Below are 13,933 nucleotides of genomic sequence, written 5' to 3'. Positions count from 1 at the left end.
AGGATGAAAGTTGAAAATCGAATATTAACGCTCAAAAATCAATAATGGCGGTTACGCGATAATACAAATTCGACATCGTCAGGAGTTACAATTTACTTTTGACACACAGGAAATCGTCGATGAAGTTATATTTATCACATCTAACTAAAAATAATTGGCGGCTTCGGGATAATGGCAGTCAATAAAAAATAGAACATATGGCAAGCAATCAAATTGAATGACGATATCATATAAGTATGTTCAGCAGAGTTATGCCAAATAATGCTAATATAGGGCAATTGTTCAAACACAATGTGTCGCACCGCACAATTCTGCCGTTGACCCTTTGCCCCTGCTGTTATAATCCAATATAGGTATTAGAGGTGGTATCGATTAATAAACATGGTCATCACGTGAGGTACGAGCATTGTTGGGATAGCGGTGACGAACAGGGAGCCTACGTAACGAAAATAAGTCCTCGAAACCGGAAAAACTGGTAATAGCTTTATTGAGATCATAATTCATATCTCCGTAACAAAATCTCAAATATGACGCATAAACACTCGTTCCGACGGATGGTATTTATTTATTACCGTCAAAATCATTTGGGGTATGGAAATATGTCACCCATTTAATGATATATGTATTGCACATGATGCCCATGCATTTTGCCATATCCCAAACACATTTTCGACCAGCTTTGCCTGTGTTAAATGCTGCCGTCTAGCACTCACGCTATTTGGAGGAAGAATATTGCAGTAGGATCGGTGGGAAATCCAATCCCGTGCAATCCTGTCCTTTGCATAACTCGAACCAAGTCATATGACTCAAGACTAGGAAGACCAAGACGACATTTCATTGTAACTTCGAAGAGTAGTAAGATTGCCACATTTTTCGTATTTCATCTATCAGTATACTGGTACTTAAAAGCATATGTTAAGAGTGAGGATATTAGTGTAAAAAAAATGCAAGACATTCGATGTCACCCAAGCAGAGTTGTAAAGAGTAGATTGAACGTAGATCACCTAATCTCGAAACCGGGCAATGAACATAATGACTGGGACTCGGATTCGAATCTCAACACCATAAGTCGCACTCTACCCTCTGCTGCCCGACTTGGACTGTTTCTTGACTCGGCGGTGTATTAAAAATGACTCGACTTCACTCGAGTTAAAATCATAAACGTGAGATCGAGTTGTGACTCGGAACCTTGTGACTAATTGGTCAAAACCGTGAGTTGCAGAGAGCGCGATAAGTTTACACGAACATCCACCGGGATATTCCTTGCAGTCAAATGTGCTTAAAACATGAGCTATCTAAATGACTTCGTTGAAATGGAATATTCCCATGAGCTGGAATATTCCACAAATACTCAGCACGTTCGTTTCAAAAGGAACTTTCCATGAGTATAGTGTGCTGTACGTTGATCGTATATAAGCTCAAAATTTTATATGTCTTCGTTTTTTTACTTACTTGAAATAGTGGCACAAACTGATTCGAGGTAAGTAATATGGACGAAGGACCTTATGCAGCATTTAACGAAACAAGATGCGTCTTCGGCTACCCTAGTACACTAGTAGATGTCATAGAGAAAAGCTGGAGTTTAAAGTAACACTCACACCTGACGAGGGCGTTGCTTCCTAAAAAATACAGCTATCTGATATTTAATTTCATACCACATAATATTTAGAGAGCAGTGCCTCTTGAATGGTGGCGTATAAAAACCACCCACCGTAAAAATCTCCAGTCACAATGCCAGTGTATATAGCTTGATAATCTCATCGAGGTAATCAGTTGTCTCGTGTGCTGAACTGGGTATGTCCGCACACTAACCCCGTTCTGTCGGAGAATAAACAACAGACGATGAATTCCAGATGAAAACCGGCCTTCTGATCACCTTCGTCGTCGTACTCCTCGCTCTTACAGTAGATGTTGGAGACGCGTCATGGTGGGGTAAAGTCGGACGGTGGTTCGGTAGGGCAGCGAAGAGTGTCGGAAGAGTCGTCGCTCAAAACGCGTGAGATGCTATTTCTGTAACGGGCATATCGGGACATATAGAATGAATAGTCTAATCGTAATGTGTGAGACACTGTGCGGTCCGGCGTCGGTATTTCCCATGTACGGCAATTTCATTTTTTGCCCTTTCGAATTGACAGTTAATTGTGAACGGAGTGCTGTTTATGGTTGATGGTACCAGATGAAATGACGACCGCAGCGTTGAAGTTACCGAACAGATGGGTGTATACGGGTTCAGCAGTATATGTGACTATATTGATTAAATTACTGTATAATACTACAGAAATGATGCAATTTATCTAGGTATTGCCAACTTACCAACTAGTGCGAAATATATTATGGCTTTGAATCGTAAGCGCTACAATTGTAACGGGCCCGGTAAGAATCCTGACTATCCTGTGCGGCTGGGTTCGATATATCATCCAACAATATTTCTTACCACAGCGGCACCATTGCAAAAATAGGAATGAATTTTCTGGGAAAGGACACGCACAGCCAATTATGCAAACTCAAGTTAAATGTAAGTCCGCGTCATTCGATCTTCCAATGAGTATAGCATTTGACAAATACATCTGCTTCGTCTACAGGACATGGAGGCTTATGACAAAGTTATGCAGCATGTTAGTACGGATTTGAGAATCAAGTATCCCGAAGAGGATGTTCGTGATGTAATGTTTCTCCTGGATGTCATTGCTGGCATGCAACCAGGTAGGCTATATGGTAAGGATACCATTTAAATATGAAAAATCCCTAACAAATGATGGATGTTACGTGAAGAACTATAACAATACTTTTCTACTTGAGTAGTTTGATTAGTTTGTGCAAACTAATCGTCAACAACAATCGAATCAGAGGTTGTAACTGGTGCAGAAGCTAACCACGTTAGTAATGATCACTGTACGTGATCATACCGTAATTTGTTAGTCCGATAAAGTATAGCTATGGGATTGATTGGTTTCTCAGATTAGCATGAATTTGGATTCGAAACGTTTGGGCGGATTCAATATAAATTAGAATTGGAATCCCATTAAAAACGTATTTAGAATTATCCCATACATACGCCTTTACGCGTTAAAGGGGGTATTTGTAGAGCTCTGTGGTAATTTAATGAAACATGAAGGACGGTTGATTTTCAAGATTACCATACCTTCGAGCATCAATTCTGAACACCAAACGCAATAAATCCTGTCACAATCCCGACATATGGCGACCCTACCATCGTTTTCTAGAAGGAGGTCTATATATATATATATATATACATATATATAGAGAGAGAGAGATGTGTAGGTCTACTCTCGTCGCGAAAGTGTCTGTATAGTATTTTAAGTTGCAACATATCCAAATGTCGGCATAGGAACGTGTGGATTGGGTGAGCCTTTGTCATTTTACGGATTTTTTATCTTGTTCGTCATTGCTGAATGAAAGCTTCAGTATGTAATACAGTTATATATTGTCTTTCCACGTGTTGCACATATCTTTACACACACATAATCCAGTTGTATCAGAGTAGAAAGACCTATTTAAATCTTTGCGAAATGCCAGTAAATTATTACGGCATAAGAAGTGCCTTCGCGAATTTCTTAAAATATCACAAAATATTCCAAAGCTTCCATGGCGGAAAATGCGCCATTGTCGTAAATACAACTGATGGAGTTGGGTATTCTGTCCACACGGGATGTCACGACGTGGCGATGAAACAGGACCATGAGTCTATAACATTTCCAAATTGATATACGGTCTAGGTTTACTTTACGTTTCGCCAATTTCGAGGAATGCTCATGCTCCCAAAAACTCCTAAAACGACATATTGTCGATAGAAATGTTCGTACAACTTGTCAAGCGTGTCCATTTCAAGTTAGAGTAATGAGTCGGGTACATCTCCCTTGATGCTGCGGTGATGATTACAAATTGTCTGCCTAAAATCGACATCACATTATTCAACCAGGATCGCAACGACTACGGTGGAAGTTGTGAATGTTTTACTTATTTACTTATCTATACAGACGAGCTCGAGATTCTGAAGGAGGATCACGATGACCGTAGCGACGATGCCGAACTGTTGGAAGCAGATATTCTCAACGATATAGCAGACACGGTGAACGAAGCACTGTCACGTCAAAATAGCGAAATCTGAGAACTATGGACACATACTTGATTGCGCGGGGTGGCGGACCAGGGAACATGCATTATGTATTTAAATATATATGTATCGAGCAGCGCCCCATATCATAGTCTGTCGGAGGCTGGCCAAAGGAAGTGTTATTTAATTTGAAACAGAGTGCAATGATATTTGGCAAATGCTCAACACGAGAAATCGGAGGCTTATAACGCTTTACCTATGTCGCGAAAATCCGAAGCAGACAATACCTTTTCTGGATAGGAAAATATCCGTAGGATTCAAGTAGGCCTACATATGACAATCGGAGAAACGTACATTGCATTAGGTGGAATTCACTCCACAGCAGCAACCGTCCGAAATTGACACAGGAATCAGTTCCATTTGACGACGAAGCCGTAAGCAAAAGAAATCCAGCCGTAGCCAGAATGAAGTTGTAGGAGATGACGAAACTTATTTAACAATACTCCTAACGTCATCAAGGGGCGACAAGGGCGCCTTCTCACACCCTCGGGCATGTACATATCTATTCCGACTATTGCAAGAAAGGCCACGGAGTGTTAAAACTAAATATGTTCACAGCGATGGAAAAATTGAACCAGTGGTTCCCAACGTGGTCGATATCCCCCCACCCCAGTGGTCGATTTTGAGAATCAAGGAGGCAACAGGGGGCGATGGGGGGCGAAAATGTTAGGACGTCCAGTGAGATTTGTTTAATTAACACGGCTAAAAAATGAACGTGAAGGCGGCTTATTCTGATTATGATGCGAAAGAAAGGTAAACTCAACGAGAAGTAGACGCGGAAACCAGTTTTCCGGGCACCTACAACCTCGGAAAAATGACGTATTTTTAGTAAATTCGCCAGCGATCAGTGTTAAGTAAATGTATTTCACGTTTTTATGTCCTATTTTTCAGATCCGTAAATATGGGGGGTGAAATTCGGTTTAGAGATTGACAGGGGCGATGAGTCGAAAACGGTTGGGAACCACTGGATTTGACTCATCAACAAACCATCTGCTGTCCCCTAAAGCAGTGCTCTTTAACCGGGGTTGTCGTACACCTTAGGGTGTACCAGAATTTTCAAAGGGTGTACCACTCGGATGGGGTGTACAGGGGTGTACCAGATCCATATTATGATGAACCGATGATACGATGACTATAGCTATCACAAAAATACGTCAGTTTATGCTTCAAAACAGAATGACTGGATGTGTAATATCGTACAATGTGATGTCATAAGCGAATGTTTCTAATTATTCAACCTTTGGTAATGGACTTATTACTTCCTTTTCGAGTAGAGCAGGGTGGAGTTAGCATGTGTTCAGCTTGCGATATCTGTCTGATGATTCTCGAGGAAACCACCCCTAAATCTCGGAAATTTTGAATTTGTGCTTCCTGCGGCCAGCTTATGAATAGTGCAGAATACATGGCCTACTTACGCAGCCACGGAGTCGAGTTTGCGAACCACTGCGTTAGATGGTGGTCCAGTAACCTCGAGCCCTTATTCGTATTATCATTTACTATACGTTGCAGCCTTGCTCAAATGTCCATCCTTATTTCGGCTACGTCAGGGGTGCTCAACCTGCGGACGTACGGCCTCATTCAGCCGCATAACCATAATTTTGCGATCTTCTTCACATATTTAAATTAGCGTGTGTTGGCGGCCGTCATTATGTAACCAATTGTTGCTGGTTCTAGTCTCGGCTCTGCCATGTTTCTATGTGTCGGAGGTTTATCTAGGCTCCTCGTCGCCGACCCCCTTTTAACGTAGCGTCTTGAAAAGCCCAGAAGAAGAGTTAACCGAGCTTCAAAGTCAGCAACTAAGACCTGAAAGTGGACGCACGTTAGCGAGAGAGGATGAAGAATGGGAGTGCGCGTGCAAGCAAAAGTCGTCCTCATTACCCAAAGCAAAAATACTAAACTTTAGCAAATGCATTGTCGTGGCGCACAAATTCTAAACAGGCGATTATCACCACTGTCATTATGTGTAATAAAATATTATTAATAACAATACAAACAATCCTGGTGGGAGGCCAAGAAATAACAACATGCAACTAAGTGATTAATAGGAACCGCAAGATGCATCATCATTAATATTGTACCCAATATTTTCGAAGACAACCTCCATCAGCTCTACGGGTTAATCTGATCACGTTTGCTGAGAATTAATAAATTTTTGACAATAATATGTGAAACTACCAACATTTTCGATGAAAATCCATTCAAGGGGCAAAATTTTCGCGCCCTGCGCGACTACACAACACATAATCCTAGTGTCTTTTCTTGACATTTATACTCGCGATTTTGGTACATAAATTATATATTGTAAGCCTGCTGAGATGTTTTGCTTCTACAGTAAGAAAATATGCGCATTGCATATCTCAAGAAATAAGTGAAGGCACAGAACACCACAAGGGCTATCCGTGGTGTTAAGTTCCCAGTATCAAATTTCATATGAGCATTTGTCGTCCATGCGCCATGGCGAATCCCCGTTGGAATTTGGACGTATTGTATATGTAATCAAAATGCGGCTTTCGGCGTTATCGGTGTATTATACGGTCAGGGGTGTACGAGTTTTGGGAAAATGTTAAAAGGGTGTACCACGACGAAAAAGGTTGAAGAGCACTGCCCTAAAGTACACCAGGCGTACCCGTTAGTCTCGCACCCAATCCTGGTTTCCGAGACTCTTACGACCTAGGGAAGTGAATTTCAACAAAACTCCTTTGAAGATCGACAGCTGTTCGGAACTTTTGTAAATTTTGTACCACATCACGTCTAATTCTCAGCATTACATTTAAAATATACTTGGCTCTCGAATCACTGAGCTTGGTCTCTGCGATATGGTATTAGCCTCCGTCGGAGTCGTTGATGTAAGGGTTAGCATTGTTGCCTTCGAAGCGGTAGATCAGAATGCGATTCCCGGTCGACGCTGATTTAAATTTTTTTAATTTCCTAATAACCTCCATACACTTCGTTTGACTTGGGCCTATTGTTTCATAATGCATTCGAAGATCATTCTGCTAAATTGTAAATTTCATTCTTTACATGTATATAGGGTGACCACATTTTAAGATCCGACAAAGAAGACGCTTTTTTCAAGTCACAATAAAAGAAATAAATATGGGAAATTTATACAGGATAATTCTGATCGCCAAGTATAGGTTAACTAAAAGAAACTTTCCGCGTCGGTACCTTATGTCCGGGTCTCCACGGGCAGTTACGGTCTGGTTGACTTTTTTTAGTCAAACTCCGCGACAGATCCGGATAAAAGAACGATTTTCACGTGTACATTGTATGGAATTGACTTTTTTTAGTCGTGTCCGAAGTCGCCTAACACCCAAACCAAAAAGAGGGGACGGATTGCGAAATAAGGACATCTTGGTGTCCTCGAAGGTATTGTACTCTTATTGCAAAAAAGTGGACAAATTCACATAAAAGATGGTATCCCTACTGCCTACAATCTACATATACCAGCCAAACCGCAGAATCGATCTTGTCACGCGTCCCGATGTAGTTTTCTACCACGTTACGCATAAAAGTGATCCAACCATCGAAATGCTGAGATGACTATTCGAAGTTGGCCCAATGCATATATCGCACTTATGGATATGTCGATTGTGTAAAGCAATGGTTCCCAACTTTGACGCTAATTTCTCCTAGTAGTAATTGCGTACAGTGTCGACTTGAGCGCGGAATTGCAAATTCGAACTGCAATTCAACTGATTTCACGCTTTGCCCAGGTAGCTCAACCGATGCAAGGTAGGGGATAAATAGATATTCATGAATTGCGTAATTAATACGGGAAGAGGGTGTTCGTTTGTGAATTTTGTGTTGTACATAAAGCGTAGTGATTAAATGACGATTATCAGAAGCTGGATGAAAAACCCTACACGGGTTCAAGGCCAGCGATTTGTGGTGACAAATACTGTTCCGATCAAGTACAGCAATGGGCACGAGAGATCTTAATCAAAGCTCAAGGTAACGGCGTGAGCTATACTTGAAGGTTAAGAAACAAGAATGTAAAGGCCGACATTGTAGTTTTCCACCAAGCCATCAGTCGGGGTTCGATTCCGAGTCGACGGAGATTTCCTAGTTTACGAGTGTCTTCTTTATTCTCCGCTAGCTTCCAGCAAGGATCATTATTTTAAAAGATATTTGAATATCCTGACCTATATTTTACATTCAACTTTCGAGATCAATATGCGTCGAAATGTGAGTTATGTCAGTCAAGACGTCTAACTTAGCTTGATTCGGGATCGGCGAGCCGGAGTAAGCTTGTGCCACGTGACGCCAATTTTTCAGTATGATAACAACGTTTAATATCCACTTGGCTCTTTAATTGCTCAATTAACTGTCCGCGTTAAGCACATCAGGACGTGAGCGTCGATGGTGTAAAGGTTAGCATTGTTGCCTTCCAAGCAATAGATCTGGGTTCGATTCCCGGTCGACGCAATTTTTGAATGGCATTAGAGAATTTTGTTGCCTGATGTATGGCTGGCCATTTGTTTTAAAATTTGTTCGAATATCATTGCGCTAAATCATACTTATGCTCCTCCATCCTGTGTCTTGCAACGTCGATTCGTTAGTATCCATAGCAGGGGTCGGAAACCTATATTGCTCCCATGTCACGACATAAAACTCTTTTCATGGTGGCTTATGACTCTCAAAGAAGTGGAAGTTGGCAATTATTAGGTAGCATGATTATCACGAATCCAAATCCATTGCATTATTATTTTTGCTTTTAAAGAGAAACATAGCCTACATTCACTGGACGGTATGCATAGGCCCTAGCGCCCAGATAGGATGCTGGATTGTGGTTGGTATAATAGACGAGAATGCATTAGCCTATGTATTGAAATCTATTTGTATCGAGCAACAGTCCATATCCCTGTTTGTCGCAGACTAAGTACAGGATAATTAAATTGATTTAAAGCTGAGTGCAATATATTGCCAATGATCATCCCGGGAAATCCGTGAATCGGAAGTAGAAAAAGACCATACGTTTGTTCCAGAGAAAAATGTCCGTAGGAGTACATGAGTATGAGTAATGAGTATGCATGACAATCGAGGAACAGTACGTGAAAAAGTACGTGAAATTCAACAGCGGCAACCATCAGAAATTAGCATTAGAAACAGCTCCATTTGACGAACAAACCGTTCGTAAAAGAAACCATCTTGGATGAAATTAAGGAGATTGCAAAACATTTTAAATAATTACGTGAGATCACGCATCTTATCGGTCCCCAATGTCACAAATACAATAGTCGACCATTTGATGGCGGCGGGAGCGCCTTTCTACACCCTTGGCTACGACAGTCGAAAATAAACATATATTGCTTTCAATTGCTAAAAAGTTCACAAGATGTTAAAACTGAATCGGTTGACAGAGACCGAAAAAACTTTGGCGTAAAAATGCCACTCTGCAAGACAGCCGTTGTCCCCTATGGTATAGTAAGCGAGCCAGTCAGGATCAAACCAATTTCGACCTCGTATACACTATGTTTACGACACTCTCTGGAACTATAGAGAACTTCCTTGAAGATTGCGCAGAGTTTTGTAATATTTTTAGCATTTGACTATTATATCTCAGTGTGGTACTTAGGTTTGAACTTAACTCCACTGTTGAATTGATGAATCTAGTCTCCACGCTGGATCGATGTCCACGTGAGCGTCGATGGTGTTGCCTTCCAAGCAATAGATCTTGGTTCGATTCCCGGTCGACGCAGGTCCTTATTTTTGAGATATCTCATTTTTTAGTGACATGCACTTCTTTCCACGTCGCGTATATTCTTATGTATTGTATTCGAAGATTGTTTTGCTAAATTGTACAAATGTACATATTATATTTTCACATTCACATTTATACCGCCCGCAAATCATGGATCAAGTTGGACCGAAATGATTCTGTATCACGTGATCATCGATTCTCAGTTTCGTATAGAATCTCTCGCGGCCCTCGCATTGATCCAAGCTATAGGATTACCATATTTTGGAATCGGGAAAGCGGGACACTTTTGTCAGATCAGAAAAGTTCGTTGATCAAAACTGAAATCAGCCGATTTCGCAAATTTTGCTGAAAAATTTGCTGGACTGACTTGAAAAATTTAAAGAAGGTCATCACTGTCAGTCGACTCCCGATTTTTCGACTTTCTACTTCAAATTAGAGGTGTTGACTGAAAAAAAACATCGCTCGAACCAGGAATGTCCAATTTGACATAATTTATGCTCAGTTCCAGTCGAATCTATCCATTATCTTAGCTGTAAAAGCTGTAAAGGAGGACGAATTACCAAAAAGGAGGACAATTTAGGCGTACTCGGAGGACGTTTTCAAAAACCTGTAAAAGGCGGACAAATCCTCCTAAAGGACGTATGGTAATCCTCGATATTGAAATGTATTTCACTATCGGCGTCGGCCGCTTTTGAAACGAGGGAACCAAGCCTATCTACTGTAGTTGTCAGTTCTGTAATTCGACGCAAACCGCTCGAGCTGTGTGCCAGTTTAGGTCTTACCATATGTATTTTGTAAATTCAGAACATAGCGAGATGTATTAGGAGTGAATCATGCTCAAATACACAAATCGGATTCCAAACGCCCGGTATACCTTGCAAGAATACGGCAGTGTGACTATAGCACTGATACGATCAGCAAGTTGTTGCTGTTGTTTATTCAACAAAAATTTGGGCCTTATCGCCTGACGGCCTTTTGCACCACTGTTATGGAACATACAGTAGGCCTACATATAAAGGAGGAGGTAACACGAAATAACGAGCAATTGCATGATGGAGTAGAAACCATGAGGTGATATATATGGTGGTAACAGAATAACAAGAATTGATGATCCACGAACGAACATAATAGAATAGAACTACAGAATTAAATTATAGACCGCGGTTATAAACTGAGGTTACACGATGACACAAATACAACGACATACGGGATTATACGAGAATCGGTGGGCAAATCATCTGTACAGGAATCCATTTTTAACTGAACACATTTATCAATAAGAAAATAACGATGAAAGTCATATTTCGGGCAACTAATTAAAAAAGATGATGTACAAAAGTAGCGGCAGTAGCAACACGTAGTGGAGTATACCATTCCAAGTTTAAACGAATGATCATTTATTCGGCAATGACCTGATTGCAATTGAAATATAACACTATCATAACGTCGATGGCAATATTTACGATCATCAGTTTAGAATGCAACAAACCTGCTCGTTAATTCGACCCCTACAGAAAAGAAGAATCCAGATCCCTCCCTCGGCATTGGGTGGGAGCAAGGTTTCTTGGCCTTGATGACCATTTAGCCCATGAGCCTGTATCGTATACTACTACATATTGGAAGTGTTGTGACGTATGAGTAATGTTTCAATCAGTAGTCGCACGAAGTCAGTAACAATTTTTAAGCCTGTTCTGTTACACAAAGTCATTGACTGTAATTTTCATTTTTAACAGGCTCTCTGATATCATAAACTTTTATGGGACGTTGCTGTAGAACTATATAGACTCTATCCTGTACCACTAGTTGTACCCCGGTTTGACGAGTTTTCGCAGGAGAAGCCCTTTTATATCAGCCAGAACGCTGCTATAATCAAATCATGTTAGCCATGATCCTGATGGCCGTAAGCTCCGCAAGCTGTTTCTTATAGTAGTCAGTGATTCCCCATTAATATACACGCCCTGTCAGCCGGTCGTGTGACAGCCAGCTGTAAGTCGTACAATGTCAGGGTATTGAAAGGCTGCCGTTCGCGTGGGAAAAGGCGTGGGTCATAAGTCGTAAAAGTAAAAGTATGAGAAACACTGTTAGAAATGCTAATCTTTCGACGCAACAAGATATCGGAAGTAGGAATTTAAGATTTCGTAAAACGCTATTTCAATTTATGAGCCAAACTCCTAACAATTTTACAGGGGTGAATATATTCATAAATATTCAACCACCAATTATGCGTCGACCGGGAATCGAACCCAGATCTATTGCTAGGAAGGCAGCAATGCTAACCTTTACACCATCGACGCTCATGTAGGTATCGCCAAATCGTGGAGCCACAGAAGCTTCGATTCGAGAGCCAAGTCGATATTTAACGCAATTACCGAGCTGAGTGCCATGTGGTACATGTTTGCTTCGGCGTGCCGACTAGGGATAAAACCAAGTTGCAAATGCAAACTTTTCGATTTTTGAATAATATTATGTATCGGAAGTAAAACTCAGACATACCAAAGATTTTAAACGTTTTGAGTTGTGTTGAGCATTACACTATCTCCGCCTGTAATTGTCAACATTATGCCAACATTTCGACGCAACAAGGATCGGAAAATTGTTGTTTAAGTTAATCATATGTTATTCCAATGAATTTTAAAGCAATGGAAAAATCTTCATCAATCGTATAATGTTGAATAAAACATAAATTGTTCAATGCTCACTTTCGAAATCTGCGTCGGCAATCGAACCAAGATCTTCTACTTCAACAACAAAGATAACCATTCGGCAACGTTTGACTGGTCCTTCCCGCTACCCGCAGTGGAGTTTGACCCCATCGAGATATACATAACAGTGATATATGCGTTGCAATAACGTCGAATGGTCAATTCACCACTTTCAGGGCCGGGTGGATTCCAGATACGGATACGCAATTGGTAAACTCAAAATTGAGCGTCACGTGATTTTCATTATCTTGCCAATACCTTGTTGCAACGAAACACTCAAACATGCAACTTGATTATATTGCTGCTGGCACGCTGGAGTAATTTTGTTCCACGTGACGCTTATTTCTTAGTTTAGTAAAATGTTCGAAATCGATTTGACTCTACAATAGATGAGTTGAGTATCCGTGCTAAGCCGGTATGTCCGCGAACGTCGATGGTGTAAAGGTTAGCATTGTTGCCTTCCAAGCAATAGATCTGGGTTCGATTCCCGGTCGACGCAATTTTTGAATGGCATTAGAGAATTGCGTTGCCTGATGTATGGCTGGCCATTTGTTTTAAAATTTATTCGAATATCGTTGCGCAAAATCATACTTATGCTCCTCATCCTGTGTCTTGCAACGTCGATTGGTTAGTATCCATAGCAGGGGTCGGAAACCTATATTGCTCCCATGTCACGACATAAAACTCTTTTTATGGTGGCTTATGACTCTCAGAGAAGTGGAAGTTGGCAATTATTAAGTAGCATGATTATCACGAATCCAAATCCATTGTATTATTATTTTTGCTTTTAAAGAGAAACATAGCCTATTACATTCCCTGGACGGTATGCATCGGCCCTAGCGCCCACATAGGATGCTGGATTGTGGTTGGTATAATAGACGAGAATGCATTAGCCTATGTATTGAAATCTATTTGTATCGAGCAACAGTCCATATCCCTGTTTGTCGCAGACTAAGTACAGGATAATTAAATTGATTCAAAGTTGAGTGCAATATATTGCCAATGATCATCCCGGGAAATCCGTGAATCGGAAGCAGAAAAAGACCATACCTTTGTTCCAGAGAAAAATGTCCGTAGGAGTACATGAGTATGCATGACAATCGAGGAAAAGTACGTGAAAAAGTACGTGAAATTCAACAGCGGCAACCATCAGAAATTAGCATTAGAATCAGCTCCATTTGACGAACAAACCGTTCGTAAAAGAAACCACCTTGGATAAAATTTAGGAGATTGCAAAACATTTTGAATAATTACGTGAGATCGCGCATCTTATCGGTCCCCAATGTCCCAAACACAATAGTCGACCATTCGATGGCGGCAGAAGCGCCTTTGTACACCCTTGGCTACGACGGTCGAAAAAAAATATATTGCTTTCAATTGCTAAAAAGTTCA

The 13,933-nt window shown here is 40.8% G+C and overlaps 1 protein-coding gene, 1 long non-coding RNA gene and 2 other non-coding genes across 4 annotated transcripts in view; 3 read left to right on the top strand and 1 right to left on the bottom strand.

Annotated features, from left to right (window-relative positions):
* The window catches only part of LOC145439886 (uncharacterized), a 231,459-nt gene that overhangs the window by 100,825 nt on the left and 116,701 nt on the right, over positions 1–13,933 (bottom strand). The gene's annotated exons all lie outside the window — the stretch shown is intronic.
* LOC145439859 (uncharacterized) lies at positions 1,416–4,219 on the top strand. Its single transcript, XM_080317513.1, has 5 exons — positions 1,416–1,480; positions 1,854–1,996; positions 2,440–2,515; positions 2,583–2,703; positions 3,999–4,219. The coding sequence occupies exons 2-5, from the start codon at positions 1,854–1,856 to the stop codon at positions 4,127–4,129; spliced, it is 471 nt and encodes a 156-aa protein (XP_080173639.1). The 5' UTR covers positions 1,416–1,480; the 3' UTR covers positions 4,130–4,219.
* Trnag-ucc (transfer RNA glycine (anticodon UCC)) lies at positions 8,492–8,563 on the top strand. Its single transcript has one exon. It is a non-coding gene; the product is annotated as a tRNA-Gly (tRNA).
* On the top strand, positions 12,969–13,040 carry Trnag-ucc (transfer RNA glycine (anticodon UCC)). The gene has a single exon. It is a non-coding gene; the product is annotated as a tRNA-Gly (tRNA).

Source organism: Botryllus schlosseri, chromosome 5, assembly GCF_051294905.1.
Source record: "Botryllus schlosseri isolate E-star chromosome 5, Bs_hap1, whole genome shotgun sequence".
Lineage (NCBI taxonomy): Eukaryota > Metazoa > Chordata > Ascidiacea > Stolidobranchia > Styelidae > Botryllus > Botryllus schlosseri.
Note: the sequence above shows the minus strand (reverse complement) of the source record. Positions and strands in the feature narration are given on the sequence as shown.

Excerpts from the sequence above, each read along its gene's own strand:
- LOC145439859 (XM_080317513.1), top strand. The coding sequence starts at position 1,854 with ATGAAAACCGGCCTTCTGATCACCTTCGTCGTCGTACTCCTCGCTCTT. Across the intron at positions 2,516-2,582 it reads TATGCAAACTCAAGTTAAAT|GACATGGAGGCTTATGACAA; the intron begins GTAAGTCCGCGT and ends CTTCGTCTACAG. Across the intron at positions 2,704-3,998 it reads CATTGCTGGCATGCAACCAG|ACGAGCTCGAGATTCTGAAG; the intron begins GTAGGCTATATG and ends TTATCTATACAG.